The following is a 21474-nucleotide window of genomic DNA, read 5'->3' as shown; positions in this document are numbered from 1 at the left end:
GAAGGCATCAGAAAGATGGCCCAAGTCCTTGGGCTCCTGAACCCACATGGGAAACTCTGAAGAAGCTCCAGGCTCTTGGCTCTGGATCAGCCCAGCTCTGGAGATTGTGGCCATACGGGAACCAACCAGTAGATGGAAGGATGCTCTTTCTCTCTGTAATTCTTTCTTTCAAACAAAAGTTAAAATTAAATCTATGTGTGTTGCTGAACAATATTTAAAACAAAAGATTATATTATTTACAGAAATCTAAACCTGAGTTCTCAAATTATTGGATGCAAGTATTCATCTCTTTCTTGTGAATCCTCATAGGGTATATCAGAGGAAAACACAGGTATTGCTAGTTGAGAGTTATTTTCAAGAACTTCCTTGTCCTTCCTGGTAGATTCTGAGACCACCTAACCCTTCTGGCTTCCAGCTTGGCAGTGAGCACACTATTGCAACTCCTTCCTGATCTTTGATGATATGCTGCTCGCCCCAGAACCCGTCCCCATGGCCTTGGAGCTTAACAGAAAAGATGCTGGGTGCCAGGCTGTGACACAGCACAGGGAACATGGAAACGTGAGGAAACCAAGCAGCAAGCAGACAACGGACAGCCCGGGGAGTCTCTAAATACGTGAAAAATACCAAAATAAAGCACAAGGTGACTTCAGCAAGCTTGTGGGAAAGACAGAAGACACATTTTCTGTGATTCTTTCCCAGATCCCTGGTACGAACACAGATGAACTAAGCCAACAAATACAAGACCATGGAAACTGGTGGAGCAACTCTGACAAGAGAAAATCAAGCAGTGCCCACTGGGGTGTGGCCTCTCCAGTGGAACATGGCCCACAATGACACAAATGATGGTACAGCAGGCTGGCCTGCCATGTGAATGGGGCCAGGAGGGTGCAGTTCTTTGCAGGCTGGGGCACACAGATCACAGCAGTCACAGAGGCTGTGACAGAGCTCACACGTGTGCCAGTGGGTTGCATGACCCTTCCCAGAGTAAGGCAAGTGCATGTTCCCTTCCCTTGCGAGGGGGCCTCCATGGCTCTGCCTAGGCACCCTTCCTTCTGTCCGGCTTCAGTGCACTCCTTGGAAGGAGCCACGTGGAGAGAGTTGAGTCTTGCTGGAGCCTGGCAGAAGCCTCACCAACCCTGCCCCCCAAGGCAAGCACGGAGCTGCCACTGATGCTGCCTTCTTGCCCTGGAACCCCTAGGCGTGGAGGACTCAGCAGGAGACAGGAAGAGATGAAGTTGGACTGAACCAGATGTGAGCAGGAGCCCAAGCTTTCCTCTGGCCTCTTCTGCATCTCCTGCTAAGTCACGTGTGGAATGAGGCTGTCCAGCAGCTCCAAGGAGCCTGCAGGGAAGGCCCATGAGCCCAGTCTGGTTCTGGCAGCAGGCTCCAAACACCAAATCCATTGCCATCCTGTAGGCTTGGAATAAGGTCACATAAAATTCTACTTCATTTTAAAAAATACCCACAGCTCTGACAACACAGGCCTTCTCTCCTTAGGGCAATGACCAGCTGGAGATGGCAGCAGGATCTCTTACTCGGCTGCAAGACCCAGGCCAGGTCGCTGCGCTCATCTCAGGACAGTGAGCATTTACGAAGCTGAACCTCAAAAGGGATTCTGTGCTTTGCAGGAAGCACCAAGGCCACTACCCCACTTATAGTGGAACCTCCTGCCAAAACACTGACTGCATCCATATTCTCAGATTGACTCTATATCCAAAGATCATTTTCAATCCACAACAGCAACAAAATAAAGTTTCCTGCACATGCACTACCAACATGTCACAGTTCGGTGCTCCCACAGTCTCCTTTTACCTCTTAGTAAGAAAAAGAGAAACCCTTCACAAACACAGTAAAATGTTATGAGGTGGGGATTATGTTTCCCTCACTTTACAACTGCAGGAAGGAAGGGCCTTGGCTTTGCTGTGACTGGTGAGAATTTACATGGTGCCACTCCACAGCTATGACCAGAGGGGAGGAAGGAAGTTGTGCCAAGGGTAAGCCCAGGAACAGGCCTGAAGCCATCTATAGCCTGGCCCCAGGCAGTGGCAGGGAGGCCAGAGGGCTGGCCTACTAGAGCCCATGGGAGTGGGCAGTGCCCGGGGGAAGACAGCCTCCAGGCTCCTAGCAGGCGCACCCAACCTCCTGAGGGAGTTTTTCTGCTGTGCACCGCAGCAGGCCCACAGCTGCCAGTCAGGGCTCAGTGAGTCCTGCAACTTCCCACTGAGTCATGACCCCAGAGGCTGTAGTCCTTGGTCTCTGGTCTCAGGTCTCTCCCATGGGCTTTGTTTTGTATCAGAGCCCACGTGCCCTCAATCTGTCCACCCTGAGGATGAACTGACTGGATCCTTCCTACTCTCATTTCAACTGAGTTTCTCTTCACTAGTGTTGGCAATGTCTACTTATTATTCATGTTGGCAGGGGTGTTGTGTGTAAATAAGTGTTTTTTTTTGAGGGGTGAAGGGGGAAGGGTTAAAATGCATGGCGTGCAAGGTGTGGGGAGCAGAGAGGTCAAGGGAATATTTTTCTATGCTGTGGTTCTCCCAGTATGGGTAGGTAAACTGAGAGGAGGGTAAGGAAAAAAGCTATCAGGACACTGGGGACAAAAGGCCAGGGAATTGCTGTGCTGGGCAGGTGCCAGGGTTGACTCCTTGGTCCCTTCTCTGGATGTGCCCTAGACATGGGGAGAAGCCGAACTCAAATACTTCCTCACAGTTTCCACACAAAAACATCAATACACACAAGAGGTCTGTGGGACTTTCCCAGCTGGCAGGCTCATAAACTGCAGGGGCCTCTCGAATGCCTACTGAAATGCAGGTGTCAGGCTCAAACCCCTCAGGGATCACCCAGTTACCTTCTCCTGACCTCATTCTTGGCCCAACAGCTTCCCTCAAGGAAAGGGTCCACTGGAAAGAAATCAAAGGGCAGACTCAAGTTGGGTCACAACAACTACACAAAGAAGTCACAAAGTGGCCACCTCCCCACCTTCAGGTGATAATATTTTGCTTTTCTGTTTTGTTTTTGTTTTTGTTTTGCTTTGTTTATGCTATGACTTGAAAACTGATGTTTGAAAATCATTCCGAATGAAGATTTCCAAAAACTTGCTGGCAGAAGTGTGCAATGGCCCACAATAGTTGGAGCAACCATGTTCATTTTAATGCACGCTTTCTGGTGTGCTTGGCTCATAAAGGGCTCACTGGTTTGCGACTCCAGCTACATATCACATAAATTACTCCACTGAAATTCTTGTTAAAATGTATTGCCTCACTCTGTTTTACAGGGAGTCAGCAAGGGCTCATTCTGAAGGCTCACATTACACAGACTTCCACTGCCAAAGTCACCATCGCTACGGTTACCAGTCACCACAAGACCTGATAATTAAAAATAAGGCGGTCTTGTCACAATGGATGAAGACTGCATTTGCTGATGAGGTCATGTCAGTCCATTTGCAACACCGTGTCTTTCCTCTGTACCCACAAACATTCAAAATTACAGTCACTCCCTACACACACACACAGACACACACACAGAAACGCGTGTGCCTACCAAATTTTGCCCTGGGATAAATTTCCAATGTGAAAGCCTTCATACAAACCCTGGCCTTACTTTCTCCAGTGCAACAGACTAAAAAAAAAATTACCAATGCTGTGCTGAAAGGGCGAAGTGGAAATGCTGTCCCCATTTGGCTCAGTAGCTTTCCTGGCCAGGAAGATACTCATCCCAAATGCTGGATTTAGTTTCCTTCACTCATTGTTGATTCAGTAGAGGCCAGAGCATGGCAGTTACTAAATGCATCTTGACACAGAAAAGGGATACAGGAAGGACATTTCTGTTGCACAAAAAGGAGACCGAAGGAGAGCCCAGCAATATATGTGAGGAAGAAAGGGGGAAGCACTGGCCTGTGGATTCTCACCACTCCTCTCTTATGGAACATTCGGGTGTCCAAGCTGGGTATTCTGCACAGCAGCATGGGCCATGCTAAGACGACAGCCACCACAACAGAGGGGGGTTATCTGGGAAATGCATGCACAGGGGCCCCAGACACTTAATCTGGACCTTGGAGACAGGGAAATCTGCTGAGGCTGGGAGCTGCAGGAGGGAGGAGGAGCGAGGAATAAACAAAACAGGGAAGGAAGCAGGTGCAAAGGCCTGGTGGTGAGAGTTTGAGGTGGGATTTGCAGAACGGTGGGCAATGTGGGTACACCAACTGCTGCGTTCTTGCTTTTGAAAGGGGGGATTGAAGTTTGAATAACAGGGCATGGGGAGACCCACAGCAGATACTTGCAAACCCAAAGTGTAATCCACGTTTCTGGCATGTTTGGTAACATACATGTGGAGTGTCTGACGTCATACAACAGGCTTGGATGTAGCACCCTGTGGGTACTCTCACTCACAAAGGAGAGGACACAAAGCATTTCCTCTCTGATGTGTGGAGGGGACTCCCACAGTGAGACCTCAAGGAAGTTCTGTGCAGGGCCCACCGACAGGGCTCCTGCTGAGACGGGTTTGCTCATTTTGCCTCACCAAGACCCAGATAGAAAATTCATTAGAATGTCCTTTGAGTGTGTGCTTGGGGGAGGGTGGAAGGGATGTGACCGTAGGGCACTGCAGGTTAAGCTGCCGTCTGAGAGATCTGCATGCTGCATAAGGACATGTTCAAGTCCTGGCTGCCCCACTTCAGAATCAGCTCCCTGCTAATGCACCTGGGGAGGCAGCAATGTCTCACACCTGGCCCTCTGGGATGTGAACCAGCAGATGGAATATCTCTTCATTTCTTCATGTTTCTCTGTAACCATGCCTTTCAAATACACAAATTAATCTTTATATTAATTTTTTTCAATTCGATACTAGAAACCTCAAGGAGGTTTTTAAATTTTCTCATACATACACATATACACACAGGCTTCTGGTTGGAGTCTTTCTCTGCTACTTAACTTGCCAAAACTGTAGTGGTCAAGGAATACTGCATTGTGTCAAGCATTTTATATTTTCTAATCATCTTCAATGTTTTTCATATGAATTTATCCATTACAATTCTGAGAAGGAAAAAGGGAGGGGTACAGAGTGATTTATGCCTTGCAATCATATACTTGCTAATTGACAGACAGAAACTCAGAAATATTCTGGCCAAGGTTAGGATCTACTCAGTGGAGTAAAAGTCAGCAAATCACTTCTTGCTAAATGGCCCAAACTCTTCCAATTCAGCCCAGACTGCTGTAGAGCAGCTAAGCCCGGGATTCCTTGGATGTGCTTATCTCTGAGTTGTATTGTAATGAGTGTTCACAAACCATTAACCCAAACAAATTCTTTTATTCAGCGGAGTCTAAACAGAAATGGCGGTGGGCACTTGGCACAATGGCTTAAATTGCTGCTTGGGACAGCTGCATCTGATGTTTGAGTGCTGCCTGCTTAGCTTCCTGTTGATGCACCTTGCAAGGCTGCAGAACTCAAGTTCCTGTCACCCAAGAAGGAGACCTGAATGGAATTTCCAGGATCTTGGTTTTGGTCTACCCCAGTCCCAGCTATTATGGTCAACTGTGGAATGAATCTGCAGATGGAAGATTTCTATACATTTTTTTCTTTCTTTGCCTTTCCATTAAATAAACATAAGTAAATTTTTAAAAGAGAAATGGCAGAGAAGATCATCATCATTACAGCATGTATACTCTGTACATAGTATAGGTCTGTAGGCCTCTGTGTTTTTAGCACATTGTATCCACGGGTTCTCCTGATCTAGTATACAAAAAACATCACTTTCCATAGAGGGTTAACTTTAGTTCATCTTCAAAAAAATGCATTATGACCATTCTCTATTCTCCTGCATGCTGGATCTTAAAAGGCAAGAAGACAAAAAAAAAAAAAGGCAAGAAGACAGCACTGCACAGGAAACTTCACACTGGAAGTTGGGATCATATCCAGGTCTCTGGAAGTTTTAAGGTGGAATTCACAGTTTAAAATTCTTCCAAATGATTTGGGGGTCATTTCAGTTCCTAAAATCCAAATACTGAGACAAACTTCCTTGCTCTAGCACTGTAGACTTTGGGAAGAGCTCAAGATTTTTTAACCTAGAGTAGATGTATTCAACTTTTTTGTAACTTTAAATAACCATCTCTATGCATGTGTAGAATTCAAAATGCATTTACCATTCAAGCTGCTTATGGAAGAAGAGAACCCATACTCACAAGACCTGCGAGTCTAAGATAAAGGAGGGTAATACAGGAAAGACACAAACACATATACACACAGAAAATACATACAAGAAAGCACACACATATGCACACACACACACAAGGAAGACATACACCGTTTAGTTCTGGGTCTCACCTTTGAACAGGGCTTGTGAGCCAAAACAGCCTGTGAAAGCAAGGTGGAGGCAGTGTAGCCAAGGACGTACAGAACTAGGAAAAGTTTTTTCTCGAAGACTCTGAAGATGAGGACCTGACTTCAAGGGTAGCTCTCTCCAAGGGACCGTCCAGGGAGTGAGTCTCAGAAAAGACTGTAATCAAGACACCTGAGTGGGCTTCACTGGGATGGGTGCTTTGGGAGATCAAAGCCAGCTCAGCAAGAAATGGATCACAGAGAAACAAGGAGGGGCCCTGCAAAGGAAGGCAGCAAAGGGCAGAGAGCCCGTACAACCCAAGGATCCCGAGTGGCTGTGGTGGTAAACAACCCTTCAAGCCCCAGCTGGGCCCTACACAGTCCTGACCCAGCCAGATCCTTCTGCACGGAGCTACAGGGACCATTACTACTGAACCCGCCTTGTCTTCTTTCATCCCTTCCCCTGATCCCACCAGTAACTTGGATGAAATATGGCCACTATGGGAGAGAAGAAAGAGAAAGGGAGTCTAAGTGAAAATAAGTTTACAAAGAGAACAGACACTCTGGTTCACTCAGTGAGCATACAATTTATTCTCTGTTGTAGATTACAACTGATCAATTCCACAAGGACAAAATTATGACCTCAGGAGGTCCAAACAAATAAAACAAAGTATTGGGGAAGAAAACGGAAACATTCCTAGTGCTGGGAAGTTGAACATAGTTTAAGCCAACTGCTTCTCCCACTGGCTTCTGGAAATGAGCTGTAGACTAATCTGGGAACTGGATCCTCATTCAGTCATGTACAGGAAACCATCCAAACCTAATCCAAGAACTAAATTATTGGCACACCTGAAGTGGTGATGCTGTATGCTTGATTTCACAAAGATTGTTTATTCTGACAATGGACTTGTTTAGCAGCTATTACTGTGAATTTCTGGGACATGAATGGACATTCTGACCCTACATAAGAGGAGCAGACATGACAGTGAGATGTCTGGGGAGCAATGAAGACCACATCCTGAGTCAGTGATCTTGGCTTCCTTGTGAGCACTTGTGAGGATTAAACTTTGGAGGAACCCTAGATATGGGTTCCCAAACGTTACCATGCACACAAATTATGCATAAGGCTTATTAAAGCAGATTGCTGGAGCCAATTCCCAGAGTTTCTGATTCAACAATCTGGCACGAGGCTCCAGATTCTGCATTCCCAACAGGTTTCCAGGTAATATGGATGCTGTTGGTCTCAGAACTGCATCAGAGAACCACTATCTAAGATCAGTGGCTATTCCCAGCTCTGCCTACATCTGTATTTAATTAAAACACAGTGACCTCTTCCCCACATCCTCCATCTCCCCAGATGTTAAATTCATTACCCAGGATCCATGGCTAGTGCCCTTCTGATTAAACTGCCTCAGTGGACTCGGCTAAGCATTTCCCATGAAGACCACCCAGAAATCTCAGAAGCCTAGTATTGCTTTCTTGTTCTCTCTTTCTCTGTATATACATGTATATTCTTTCAATCCCCTGTGTTATACATGGGACACACACTAGCCTGTACAATCCTAAAGAATTGGAGCCTTGGTTGCTTTAAAATTTCCTTTCTCTGTGGCTTCTGAAATGTTTTCTGTCTCTTGTTAACGAGGTACAGATTTATAATTTTCAATGCAGCCTTTTTACAGCAGAAATCCCAACTGGTGGACATCACTCTTGAACTACATTGTAATAAACTCTGGCTCCATTAATACAGAAGGAAAATGGAAAAAACTCTCAGTAAGAATTAGCTGAAGAGTTAATGCTTACACAAATACGTGCATTAATATTTACAACAATTATCCATTGCTTCTAAAGCAGTCCAAATGGTTGCACTGACAGTGAAGCAAAAAAGTTGGCCATATATTTTTAATTAGACTCCTAATGTGAATATTTTGATTGACTTTAAACCTAGAAATCAATTGAGGATTGATTGATTTTATAAATTCTTCTGATTTATAAATGTACCAACTTGCTAACCAAGCATGAAAGTTCTTTATACCTCCTGAAGAAAAGATTAAATTCTGAAATATATTCAGAAAAATAAGCAAGGATAATGAACAAAATATTCATAGCAATCATTTATGTGCATGCAGAGCACGAGTTCATAATATATTAACTCAAGGCAATGATTCTATCTAACCCTAATTTACTAAAGACACTGAGGGTAACATGAGAGCAGTGATCAAAATTCGCTTCCATCTTCGAGGAGATATTAGCATCCAAGATGCAAAATGAGAGACTACATATTCCCTAATACAATTCCAACACGGGTCGGGGGGCATCTCACGAATATGAGTGGGCAATATTCCCGAGTACCTTTAGGGATTCAGCAAGGAAATGTTATCTTCGGTGCCAATTATATGCAGCTTTTGAACCTTGCACAGAACACATACTTCACATCTTGTTTATGCTGAGTTCATTTCCAGGCCGTGATCACTGCTGAGTTACTTTAGACATCTTGGCATTGTCCTACATCACACGGGCCACAATGGCTATTCTTATTCAACTTCCAAGAACTGACTTCATGTTTCTGTTTCTTGCAAGGCTTCCCTCCGAGGTCAGTTTCTGGAGAGGAGTCCATTTTCTAGAGGACCTGTCAGAAACAGTCTGCCGGTGAGGGTTACAGACACCTCAGCCGTGCCCTCCAAACACAAGGCTCCTGATGAACACGCAGCTCTCTGCCTCTAAGCATACGGAGAAACAACAACATCTGCAGGCGGAGGCATGGGCTTTGCCTTTTTGGCATCACAGAAGGACACCAACTTCATTTTGTAATTTACCAGCATAAGCAGGAAAGGACTGAGAGCAGAGAAGCCTGAAGAGAGGACTGAGAGAACAGCTGGAGTCAAGACACACGTTGCCAAGTCTTTCAAGAAATAGACTAAGATAAAGTGAGAAATCCAAAGTGGAGTGATCAGCAACATTAATAAAATACTGAACTTGGCTCCTCTAAGGATTTCAACTTCTGAATCATCATCTCCAATCCAGATGTCACCATATGTCATCTTCCTTCTCTCTGAAAGGAGCAAAGACATCCAGAAACAGACAAAGACTAAGACAGCTAAAGGAAGAACATCAATCAGAACTAAAAATATCTTCCCATAGTAAAATTCTACCTGCCTGTTTCCAAAGTCTATCAGGCAATCCATGTAAACCCTGTGCGTGGACAAGGAGTCCGTACCATTTCCTGCATTCGAGCTCGCTGCTTTGCTGGTATAAACCACCAGTGGGATGTATATGGTCACCCCAGCCAACCAGAGTGCAGACACCAGCTTCAGGGAGTGCTCCTGCTGGTCCGGGCTTGCAGCCTCACTCGAGGGGTGGACAATCTGGTAAAGCTTCCGGTGGTAGAGCATCGCCAAGTGTAACATGAACCAGATGGCCAGTGAGGTTGTCAGGGCTGCTGTGAAGTGCAGAACTTTGCAGCCAGCTGAATCCAATGCGATCCCTGAAGAGTAAACAATCTTTATGACGTTCACCACCAAGTTTTTAATAAGGTTAACAGACGCAAGACTAAAAATGACAAGAAAAGATGCCTGTACACGTCCAGTGATGCACTTCCTGGTGGTGTAAAATAAACATGTGTTCCCCACACAGCTCACAAGGACCAAAACACTACAGGCGATGAGTTCAAGCATGTCCGCGGAGGGTTTCATGGCCAATGCCACACCTCAAACACTCTGTTCTCTTTGGTTTAAGTCATTTGACGTTTGGCAGAAGTTTAAGAAGACATGGATCTACCAAAAAAATAATCCACTGTGTTAGCAGCACCCTAAAGTGGTACTGGCGATGGCTGGAGCGATGTGTAACTGAATCCTACCAGCTGGCTCCAACGTGTGATGCTGGAAATAGAACTTTCCCAGGAGGATTTTGTGGGCTCACCTCCGGGGAGCTAAGCAAGACGACAAAGCTCTGGGCAACAGCTCTTAATTAAAGGTTCCCAGAAAAGTATTTATAGTGTGGTAATGCAATTTCCTAGATATAATACATCACAGATTTCAAGAGGATGACACTAAATATATGGAAGCAAAGAAAAGGTGACCAGAAAAATTATCGCCACTATACTCAAAGGGAAAAAAATTAAAGCAGCAGGCGTCCGAACAATAATGAAAATAAAAAACGATCAGATGAAGGGAGATAACACAATAGAGAGTGATGAGAGCTGAAGGTTCATCTAGATTCTCGAAGCAGAGACACTCTTATCTATCCTGATGACTTCATTGGCTTGGGAGGCACTCAAAGGAAGATGAAAGGAAATACCTCTGTAGGAAGCAGTGGAAGGAACAGAAAAAGGAGCAGGAGAAGGAGCATGTGGAGACAGGGAAAGGGAAAGAAGAGACTCCACCATGAACACAGACATCACGTCCAGTCACGCCTCAACCACTGGCTACAGAAACACTCAGCAACAGGAAGTGATGAAGGACTAGGAAGAATTCTCACCTCAATGCGAGTGGACAGAATACAAAATGGGCATTGAAAGACACTCTCCACTGGTCTGCAGTGAACTCACTTTCTGGATGAATCCTGTGTGTCAAGTGTACCATAATAATCTATTCTGGGGATAAACTTTAGTAATGCATTGATTAATGGTGGGGGCATGAATTGAGAAACAGATTATCAGGTGATTCCATGTTAATACAGACCTCACAGAGTGCACTAACACAAACGCAGAGGGCTGCAGTGTCACTAGGCGATACTGTCTCATGGGGCCACTATGGTGGCTGTGATTAACCAAAATAGTGTTGTTTGACTCATGACTACTTTTCTATATTCCTTTTAGATCTTGTTGTCAGTCATTCTATGTTATTCTGTCGAAGCCTGTCCCAAGTGGTGGAATGCAGCCAGTTCCATATGGACTTGAGCAAAGGCCAACAACTGCCCAGCTCTCTGTGCTCAGTGACTTCACACTGAGAGCTTGCAGTCAGTCACACTAGGGACATTTACACCATGGAAACTCTCAAAAAACACAAACGAGGATTTCCTTGTGCTTCACAAGCACAACATCGGTGTGGTCAAAAACACAAGTAGGTGATCCTATTCTACATAAAGATAAATAAGGCTTTCAGTGAAGCAAAGAGAAAATAAAGCCACATACGGTAAGAGGCTTAGGACTATGGCTAGGCAGGTGGCAAAGTGGTCCACACAACTCCACGTGGAGGAGCAGAGTGCCAGCAGCTGGCCTCTCCCACTATGGCCTTTCCCTTCGGGTGTAGCTCAGACAGCTAGAAAACTCGGATTCCCCCCCACAACCTGCTTTTCCTTCCTTAGAAATATACTGCCCTGTTGTCAATTAAAAAAATAATAACGCTGATGATGATCATGAAGGCACACAGTATTATCACAGGGATAACACTCTCACCACTTAACAACTTTACGTCAGACGTTGTGTGGCATGTTGCTGTGTAAATTTAACCTGAGTTAATACTTCAGTCACTCGCACTGAGGAGGAAGCAGGCAGAGGGTGAAGCAAATTCCTCGGCACTGTTGACCTCGGGGCCAGGAATCAGAGCCAGGTAGGACTGGCTCTGAGCTGCCAGACCATATCCCTCCTGACTGTCCTCCCCCAATGACTTAGGACTGGGGCACCCAGGACCCAGAGCCATCCTGACTCCATCAGACACAAGTCATGCTGATTTCTGCATGGCTGTTATTCATCATCTTTCAATGAAAATTACAAACAGGAATTTTTTTAAAGTCATAATAATCTCCAAGAGTTCTGTATGTGGGTTAAAGATGCCCTACTGGAAATGGGAAAAGGCTGTTTGCAGCACAGGCAGGGTTAAGGACAGGTACAATGGGCTCAACTCCATCCACAGAGCAGTGACAACAACCTGTCCAAGAGGACCTTTCTCACTGGGGCCTTCACATTGGGACACTGCACTAAGAAATCAGCTGCGTAATGGCATTTCCCAAATCTAGATAGCAATTTACAGCAAACACCTACTTTTCCCACACAGAATTTGGGGACTAATTATGAAAATGTTTTGTAAAATCAAATAAAATAAAAAGCTTACACATGCATTTGTTTTTCTTTTTTTTTTTGCAAACTCTCTGATTTATATCAAAGGCAGAGATACAGAGAGCAACACAGAAAGAGATCTTGCATCCCTTGGTTCGCTCTTTAAATGGCTCACACATCCAGGGCTGAGCTAGGAAGCCAGAGCTTCACCTGGGTCTCCCACGTGAGTAGAGGTCCCAAACACTTGAACCATCTTCTGACGTTTGGCTAGACGCATCAGCAGAGAACTGGCTTAGATGTGGAGAAGCAGGGACTCAAACTAGCACCCACATGAGATGTTAGTGCTGGTGTTTAACCACAATGCTATCACTAGTGGAGTGACTTTTTTTTTCCTTCAGAATTATTCCAGTGTAAAGAAAGGGCACACAACAAATACAAAGGGAATAAAAGTGTTTTTTTTTTTAATAATTATACGAAGGGGAAGAAAACTATCTGAATATCCGACTGATGAATACTTCCCTTGTCAACCACACAATAAGAGGATAAAGACGAGAGATAAACTGACTTCAGATGGCTCCTACTGAGACCCTGCCAGGTGCCCAGCATGGCCAGGCTCCAAGGACAGGGCACAGGCATGTCACTTGCAGTCACTGCCTCAGACACACAACCTTGCTATAAGAACATATTGATGAACAGTGTGTGTACTACATGCATAGTGTCTGTGTACATACAGTAGATGTTCAATATTTTAATAAAATGCCTTTCTAATATTAAGTTTAAAAATGACTAACCCAATGCAGTAAGCCCCATGATCCTGAGTATACATGAACGAAATTCCCAGAGAAGAGCAGGATCTATGTGGGCTGTATCATTTTTTATCTGCAGCTCACAGAAAAGAAACCCAAATCTGGAAAAGGGGACTGCTTGCCCCGAGCATGTTCAACTCCATGCCCGCTGCCATCCAAGGCTCTTTTGGAGAGGGAGCGGGGAAGGAAGCAGTATAGACTGAGCTGGGAGCCAGAGGTGCTGGGATCCTGGAGGCCTCCTGCAGGATTCCAGAGCTTTGTCAATGAGCTCCTTGCACAGAGAGCCCACCTGTGCAGGCAGGCAGAGGAAGCCACACTGTGGCATGTAAGGTTAGTGTGGGATGGACCCTTCAACGGGAAACAAGCCAAACACTGGCCCAAGCAGCCCAACTTCACTGAGGTCATCTGAGAAGTAAGCAGTCAGAAGTTCTCCAGGGCTGCCATTTACTTTGGCACAAGATTTAAGAGAGAACCAAGGGAGATTTAGCACAGCACAGGCTCTTTTCCAAACTGCACACTGTTCAATGTTCTTTAGGATTTACTTGAACTCACGGTCATGTGTAAAACGGCTCAGTTGCAAATACTTTCTCAGTGGCTGAAAGCAACCAGGTGCATTTCTGAAGAGTACCCTCGGGGCTCCCCTCAACTGGAGACTGCTGGTCGGAGCAAGAGGAAAACACACAGCCTTCATCTGGGCAGTGAGTTCTCACAAACTTGCAAGCTGAGAGATGGGCACACACTCAATACAGACATTTTCTAGGAAGAGATGCTTTTGACTGCTCAGTCTGCATCTCTCCAGGGCACTGACTCAGGGGAGGGCGAGCCAGGACAAGCTGACCTGGCTGAGTTCAGAGCGCAGTTTTCCACTGACCCACAGATGACTGGCATGATCCTTTCCACTGCCAGGAGCAACCTGGTGGCCATCTTTTTATATGGGTCAAAATGGAAGGAGTCACCCAATCTTTCATCTTGGATTTAATGGCTCAAGCGGTTTTTAAATTCTCTCTGATTCAGTGATTTTGTGACCAGCCAGGGTGAGGACTCAAGCCCCCTAACTCCTAAGAAGAAAAAGTGGAGAGCAAACTCAGGTGGTTGGGACCACTGCAAGTAAACAGTAACTGCTTTACAGAGACACTGATGCTATGAATTACACTGCTATGCCACATGCCAGGAGATGCAGACGAGAGCTCCAGGCCACGCTGCTTGAAGAAGGGGGTGAAAGTTTAATAAGCCTGGCACTGAGCTGGAGCCCTCAAGTGAGCCCCTCTGCAGGAGGCACCTCAACAGGCAAGTCTCCCAGTTAGTTCCAGCTGGTCCAGCCTGAGCCGGGGCCCCACCAGCACTGTGTGCCTTTGTAAGGGAAGGCACATTGTGCAACACGTGGCTTCTGCACATAATATATTCAAAACTCAGAAAGCAAGTGAGTACCAGAGGAAAATGAGAGAACTTGAGACTGGGACTTGAGATTGGAACTGTGACATCTAAGCCTGTTAGGGTGAGCCCCAGAGAAGAAGCTGAGGGCAGAACCTGGGGAAGCCTCTGGTCAGAACTCAGGAGGGAGAGGAAGTGGGGTGGCCCTCTAGGAGAGCACTAGTGCACTAGGAATCCCCCAACACCGTGGGGGCCCAGGGAGAGGCCCCCACAGGGCGAGCAGCAGAAGGCCCAGGGAGCCAGGAAGTGAAGAGTCCTTGGGCCTGACACTTTCTAGGCCGATCTATCAAAGCAACAATCTGTGAGGCATGTCTAGGGATCTACAGGCAGAGGATGCAGTTAAATCACACACAGTGTGTGACTGGTTTGACATGTTCCATACACAATCGTGTGTGTGTGTGTGTTGCACAGAGTGACAAAATGACCACAAAGTACAAAGGAAACTGAATGGAGGGCCACACAAATGATTACTGCTTTGGGCTGTTATCTCCTAAAATCATGCACAGGGGCACAGAGGTGTTTCCTGTATGGAACCGGAAGGTGCTACCAAGCTTCTTGTCAAAGACTGGCATTCTAGGCACTGTCTGCGGAGTATAAGCTCAGTTTTTTGGCCAGCAGGTGTTCAAAGTCCCCCAAAGTTTCTGCAGGCCTCAATTCAGCCCTCCAAAGATTAAGTTCACACTTGGGTGTGCACACCCTCAAGTCCCACTAACCCTACCAAGACGACCCCGCCCCACTTTGCAGCCCCTCCCTTCTTTTCTCTCCTCTCACGCAGACTCTGGAAAAGGCAGCCACAGTCACAGCCGTCATATTCTGATCTCCTTTTCGGTGACCCAGCACAACTTGGATTCTGCTGCTTTTCTTTCTGAAAATAATCCAGGATTCAACCCCACCTGGATCTGTCAGCCCTCTTTCCTTTTCCCCTTTAGGAACCTTTTCTCTGTTTTTCTCCCTTTAGTCAAAAGCTTTGGTTCAGTTCTCTTCACTCCTTCACTGATCCCTCTGTGTACAGATGCCACTCCTGCTGACCAGCACCAGCTGCCCCAGGGCCTCCCTGACCCAGACTGAACCTTGCACCCTAGCTGCTATTTAGTACAAGTTCGAAACCTGGGTGTCATCCCCAGCTTCTCCTTCTCTCACTTTCACATCCCACTCCCTGGCAAAGTTTTTATCCAATCCAACCTTTTCTACGGCTTGTGTACTACTGCCTCTCATTATTTCAGGCTTAAAAGAATCTAAGAAAAAGACTGAAGATAAGGAAATTAGGTCTTTCCTTTCTTGATATCATTCTCTGTACCTACAGCTCTCCAAGCAAACCAAAACACAAAGATGACCTTGCCAATTCCCACTGAAAACCTCGGGTGCTTTCCCACCACCTACAGGGTAGGCATCAGCCCATTGTAAGCTACCTGGGGCTTCCTGGGGTCGATGTCCAACTCTTGAGTTTTCAGTTTCGGACTCACAGTATAAACTGAGCAGCTGAGTGAGCTCCATCCTGAGAGAATTCCATGCTCCCTCAGGTCCTGGTGTCGGCTCATGCGCCTCTACCGATAACCTCCTCTTGTGAACACAGCATGCCCTCCCATCACCGGCATTTGGCTTTTCTCTTGCCAGTGAGTGGTACAATCATTCACTTCTTCATACCCAGAACTAACTCACAGGAAAGTATTCTCTAAGCTCGTCAACTGACTGTGTTCCTGGTAGGTGCAGGCAATGGGAAGCTGAGGCAAAGATTGGAGGGCATGGAGACCTATCTCCATGACCCAACCTCCACCACACACACACACCTGTGGCATCACAGGTAATGTCTTCCATGTGTCACCAGCCCCTAGCACACAGCTGTAGCATCATCCCAATCTGGCCAGAAATTCCTGAGTTAGAGGTAATCACAGACCTTGCTCCCTGGTCCTTTCAGTCTGATGGGTGGTAGCAGCATCCCAGGTTTGGGTGATTTCACGATGGCCTTATTTTGGAGAAAGTTTACTGTGTCTTTCCAGTGTTAAAAATTGAAAGAGTGGTTTCCTTGATTCTCATTCAACTTTACTTTACATCTTTGCCCTTTCCACTCTGAAAGGACCCATTCTCGGGGGTTCCTTAAGAATTTCTTAGCTCTGCTGGGTAACGTAGGGCAGAGAAAGGCATGACTGAAGTTGTGCACAATCCCAGCTCCTCTACATGGGGCCTGAGAAGGAACTCCACCATTTCCAGGGAGTGATACCAGTGAGCAGAATGGAAGCAGTATCATGGTCAGGGGACTACTTGAATTCTGGGCATCAAGTGTAACCGAGTCAGTGAGAAAAGCCTGAAGGCAGGGTAGTCAACTCAATGCTTTAACACAGAACCTTTCCTTTGGGACTACATCTTTGGTATGAAGCTCAAACCCTTAGGCATTTGCCACTGGGCACCCTCAGGGTGGATTGGCTGTCAGCAGCTCATTGAAGTCATACAGTGCAACTCCCAAGGTGAAGCCATCTGAAGCCTATGCTGCTCTACCATTCCACTCTTTTGCACATGCCTGCTCTCATTGGCAGGTGGGCCCAGCCAAGGCCATGCTCTCAGCTGAACCCTCAGCTTCATTCTATCAACTCCAATGAACTTCTTGGCTCACTCCCTTCTTGTTATCTAGTGTTAACGTAGACATTCTCCACTTCCCTCCTCTCATAGCTAATCTGATCCTGCACTTGGTAACTATTACAATTTCCAATGAGTTCTCTGACTTCAAACATTCCATTTCCACTGATAAGCCTTACATTTCTCTGGTTCTTATCCATCACAATTCTCTTGGAGTCAGTATTGTAGTTCCACTGAATAGCTCTGAGCTTGTCAGGAAAGTGTACCTGCTTTCCACTGTTCTTTCCATTTGCTCTTTCTGTTGTCAGGAAACCCCTATCTCCCAAATCTCCATGTAACCCTGTAGTGAGCCATCCCAACAATCTTTCCAGCTCTCTGCACCTCAAGGTACCACAAGAACTGTATTCATTTCGTATTTTCTTTTTTTGCCACATTGCTGCTTCTTTACCCAAAATTCACAGTTGCAAAGACACAGTCACCTCACCTATAAAACAGATACTTTGTGAGGTACTTGGGTGGCACTGTGATGAATGAATGAGACAACACACGTCACATTCCTGCAACAGCTACTGGAACAAAGCACTCCAGACATGTTCAAGATTGGTGGGGGTTTTTTCCTTATTATAGAATGACTATATTAACCCCTTTTATTAGATTAAACAAGATTATTCAGTGTGCCAAAGCAAAACCTCAAGACTGCAGCCCCAGAACTCTTTCAAATCTTATCTTCCTTTTCTATTGTCTCCATACTGTATCCAACACCCAGGAGCAGAATATTGCAAGCATCATCCTTTCCCAGTCCTGACTGGCCAGTTTCACAGAAGAGTGGATGGAAGCTGACTGTGCCGATTCAGGGCATGATGGACTGCTCCCCATGACCATCCCCAGTCTGTCATTAGGAACTCATGATCAAACGATGCCGACGGAAGAGTTATCCGGGGAGACCCAGAGGACAGGATGAACAAACTTGCTGCAAGAGATCCTGCTGGGGACCTTCAGGACATGATGCTGCCCTTTACAAGGGGATGACAATTCCACACAGGGAGCCCTGCTTATTCAATTTCCCGCAGTTTCAAGGTTACTTAGGGATCTAAAAGTCATCATAACATTAAAATATTCAGGAACTGGCTCTTAGGAAAAAAAATAACACTCCTCCAATTTCCCTGCTGATAACAGCATCTCTCTATATACACTAAATCATCTTTGGAATCTCACTGATGTGGGAGGTTTCAAACCCTTTTTCTATCTAAGATAAATGCAGTGCAAGTAGGTTGGAAGTGGAACTGCAAAGTTTGCAAAAGTTGCAGGATCCATGAGGTCAGAGAAAGTGATATGCAAGAGCTGAAATCCACACCTGGGCACCAGAAAGGTGAAGCAGAAATTTAATAAAGTCAGTGGATAAGGTAGTAGTGTGACAGACTCATTTCAAAATGGAGATGTGACTTCCAACAGAGGACTGAAAGGTAAAGAAGCCCAAGGACATTAAAAACAAACAAACAAAAAAGCCCAACTCTCCTATGACACACTATGAAGCAAACAAGACATTTAGGAGGTAACATAATGCCAGTGTGTAACTGAAAGAATTTATCGCCAATTCATGCCAAAGATCTAACTTAAATTCCACTAAACACAGCCATTCCTGGACTTAAATTCATAATTTCAGTTTTTCAAGACACACTCCACTGGTTTCTCCCATTTACTATGAAAAGATGGCTCCAGTTTCCAATGGTTTTATTCCTCATCTGGTCCATTTTCCCCTTTTTCTGATCATGAACATATAATGAGACTTTTAGAAAATGTAAAAATACTTTTTCTCATGAAGAAGGCTTACAGAAAATTCACAAAAATACAAAACAAAACACAAGTGCTTAGCAAATGAAGCTGAAAATGTCAGAGTTCTTTCCCTCTCCAAGGAGAATTCCAGCTAATCACCTTCATGGCGCTAAAGACACATAATTGTTTTTGAGCAACTATTTTGTCAAGTGGTTTGCATACCTAATTTTAAAACTTTCAACTCTGCAAAGTTGGTACTATTATGCCATATGACAGGAAAACCAAGATGATAGTTAACATTCATTGCATTCATTAGTTCACAGAGTAAGTAACTAGTGGAAAAGGGTTATAATCTATGCGGGGAAACAGCCTAATAAGAGAATAGGACGTGTGGTGCTGCCCACTGGACCTAGTGGCAAGCTGTAGTTTTCAGCTCAGTTGCTGTTCATTACCAGGCTCCCCAAGAAAGAGACTGCAACGCAGACCCTGGAGCAGGCCATGCGGCTGTCAGCAGAGATCCCTTGCCAGCAGGGCTGTGTGGATCTGGGCATTCTGTCCAGCTGGTGCCGCTGCAGACACCTGAAGCACTCCCGAGCACTCACAGGTGCGTGCTTGTGATGGCAGTCTCCCAGCTATGCTGTAAAATGTTCAGGTCTCAATGAGCCAAAAGCAACTGTGATACTAGCATGTTACCTGTATCTAAAACAGGAGGATGGGAAAGTGGTTTCCAGTGCTCCCTGGAACAAAGCTTTCCCACTTCTGCCTGAAACAGCTCCACCCACCAGTGCCAACCAGCAACTGAGACACAGACAGGATTTTAGGCTCTAGCGGGTTCCCTGAGCTTGGCACGCTCCTCAGGCAGATCTCTGCGTATCGGGAGACCCCCTCTGGAGAGGCATGGCGGTCTCTAGCCAGAACCTCTGATTCACAGGATGCACCTACCCAGCTTTTCAAGATCCATTATCATTCACTTTTCCCAAGAAAAAGAAAATCAACTCAACTTGTCCGCCACTGATAAAAAACAAGCTCTGTTCATTTCATGTCATGTTAAATAAAAGTGTTCACTAACTCATTAAGTTCTTGGAGAAAGGCAGAGTCGATCTGCTGGTTATATATTTTTTATTCCAGTCCTAAAAGCTCATATTGCTCTTCAGGACCATGATCCTTTGAACACAGAACCTATTAAGCATTTTAAATGGTTTGACATTATTGAAACAGTTCAAGTCCAGTCGATTTCTAGAATCTAGACTTCCGATCATAAATTAGTAAATTATTCCTGGCTTAAATGATTTGTCTTCAAAATGACAAAGTACTATTTTTGAAACCATTCTTGAAACCATCTTCAGTAGATAATTTTATATCTACTTGATGGAATGATTTCTTCTTCTCTTATTTATTAAGAATTGTTCCTTTGGGACTAGTACTGTGGCACAGTGAGCTAAGTTGTCACCAGCAAAGCCAGTATCCCATACAGGCACTAGGTCATTTCCCTTCCGGTTCTTCACGAATGACCTGGCAAAGTCACGAAAGATAGCCCAAACACGTTGTCCCCTGCCATCCATGAGGGAGTCAAAGAAGAGGCTCCTGGCTTGGCCAGCCCCAGCCCCAGCCACCGGGGCCATTTGGGGAGTGTACCAGCAGATTGAAGATCTGTTTATTCCTCTACTTCTCTCTCTGTGAATCTGCCTTACAATGTATGAGTATTTTTTTTTGAAAAATATATTGCTCCTTTAAAAACCTGCATGGAGTGTATTTAAAGGTTTAAGATAATTTTTAAAGCATTAAATTTTATGAAGCCATGGGAAAAGTCAGGAATCAAAGGTATTTTGCAGTCTGTGCAATTTGTCTCAGGGAAGACACAAACTGTCAGGCCTGGGGTGCTGACTGCTTCACACGTCCATGCAGAAGTTCTGGGTTCAGAAGTTCACAGGAACCATTTGTAAGGACACTTGTCCTGAGGCAAGCCAGAGAGAAGGTGCTGCTTTTAATCAGCACTCGGCTCGGGGCCAGGGCCAGGCTGCCATCACTGACTCTGTCAACATGTGCTTGCCTTGTGCAGATACAGGAGGGGAAATGGCTTCTGTTACACCAAGACCACGGGCAAATGCATCTTTCAGCTGGAAGTCAAGGAAAGATTTCACTTGAAGGAGGGAGTGTCAAAGTAAGGGCTCTACACCAGAGACAATATTAAGGCTGGCAAATTGGGGGACCTTAGAGGAGACTCCAAGACAGCTATGAAATATCCCCCATAACTGGCCCTTCCACACTAAGAGACAATGGCGAAGTTCTTTAATGTGAAATTGAAGTCAATTTAGGGTATGGAAGGATTGAAGATGAGTATTAAAGCAACTGGGGTAATTATTCCAGAACATTGGAAGATTCCTGCACATTCATTCACTAACTGATGCCTCTCACACTAACTGAGCACCACGTGTCAGTCACACAAACGAGCTCACTGCTCTCAGGGATTTGCACTCTAGCTCACAACCAAGCGGCACGACAGTCTGACTGCTCTGTCTGCGTTCCAACACACGCAATAGCCCAAGTGGCTATAGGGCATCAGAAATGAGCCTAGTGCAGCCCAGC

At 45.5% G+C, this 21474-nt stretch overlaps 1 protein-coding gene across 1 annotated transcript; it reads right to left on the bottom strand.

The window, feature by feature from the left end:
- Positions 1–9032: 9032 nt before the first annotated feature.
- On the bottom strand, positions 9033–10004 carry LOC121153652. The gene has a single exon (XM_040976324.1). The coding sequence runs from the start codon at positions 10002–10004 to the stop codon at positions 9033–9035; it is 972 nt and encodes a 323-aa protein (XP_040832258.1).
- Positions 10005–21474: the final 11470 nt, after the last annotated feature.

This window comes from Ochotona curzoniae, unplaced genomic scaffold, assembly GCF_017591425.1.
Source record: "Ochotona curzoniae isolate NIBS_2020 unplaced genomic scaffold, NIBS_Ocur_1.0 contig_1, whole genome shotgun sequence".
In the NCBI taxonomy this organism is placed as follows: Eukaryota; Metazoa; Chordata; class Mammalia; order Lagomorpha; family Ochotonidae; genus Ochotona; species Ochotona curzoniae.
This window is presented reverse-complemented; position numbering and strand designations above follow the sequence as displayed.

Excerpts from the sequence above, each read along its gene's own strand:
- LOC121153652 (XM_040976324.1), bottom strand. The coding sequence starts at position 10,004 with ATGAAACCCTCCGCGGACATGCTTGAACTCATCGCCTGTAGTGTTTTG.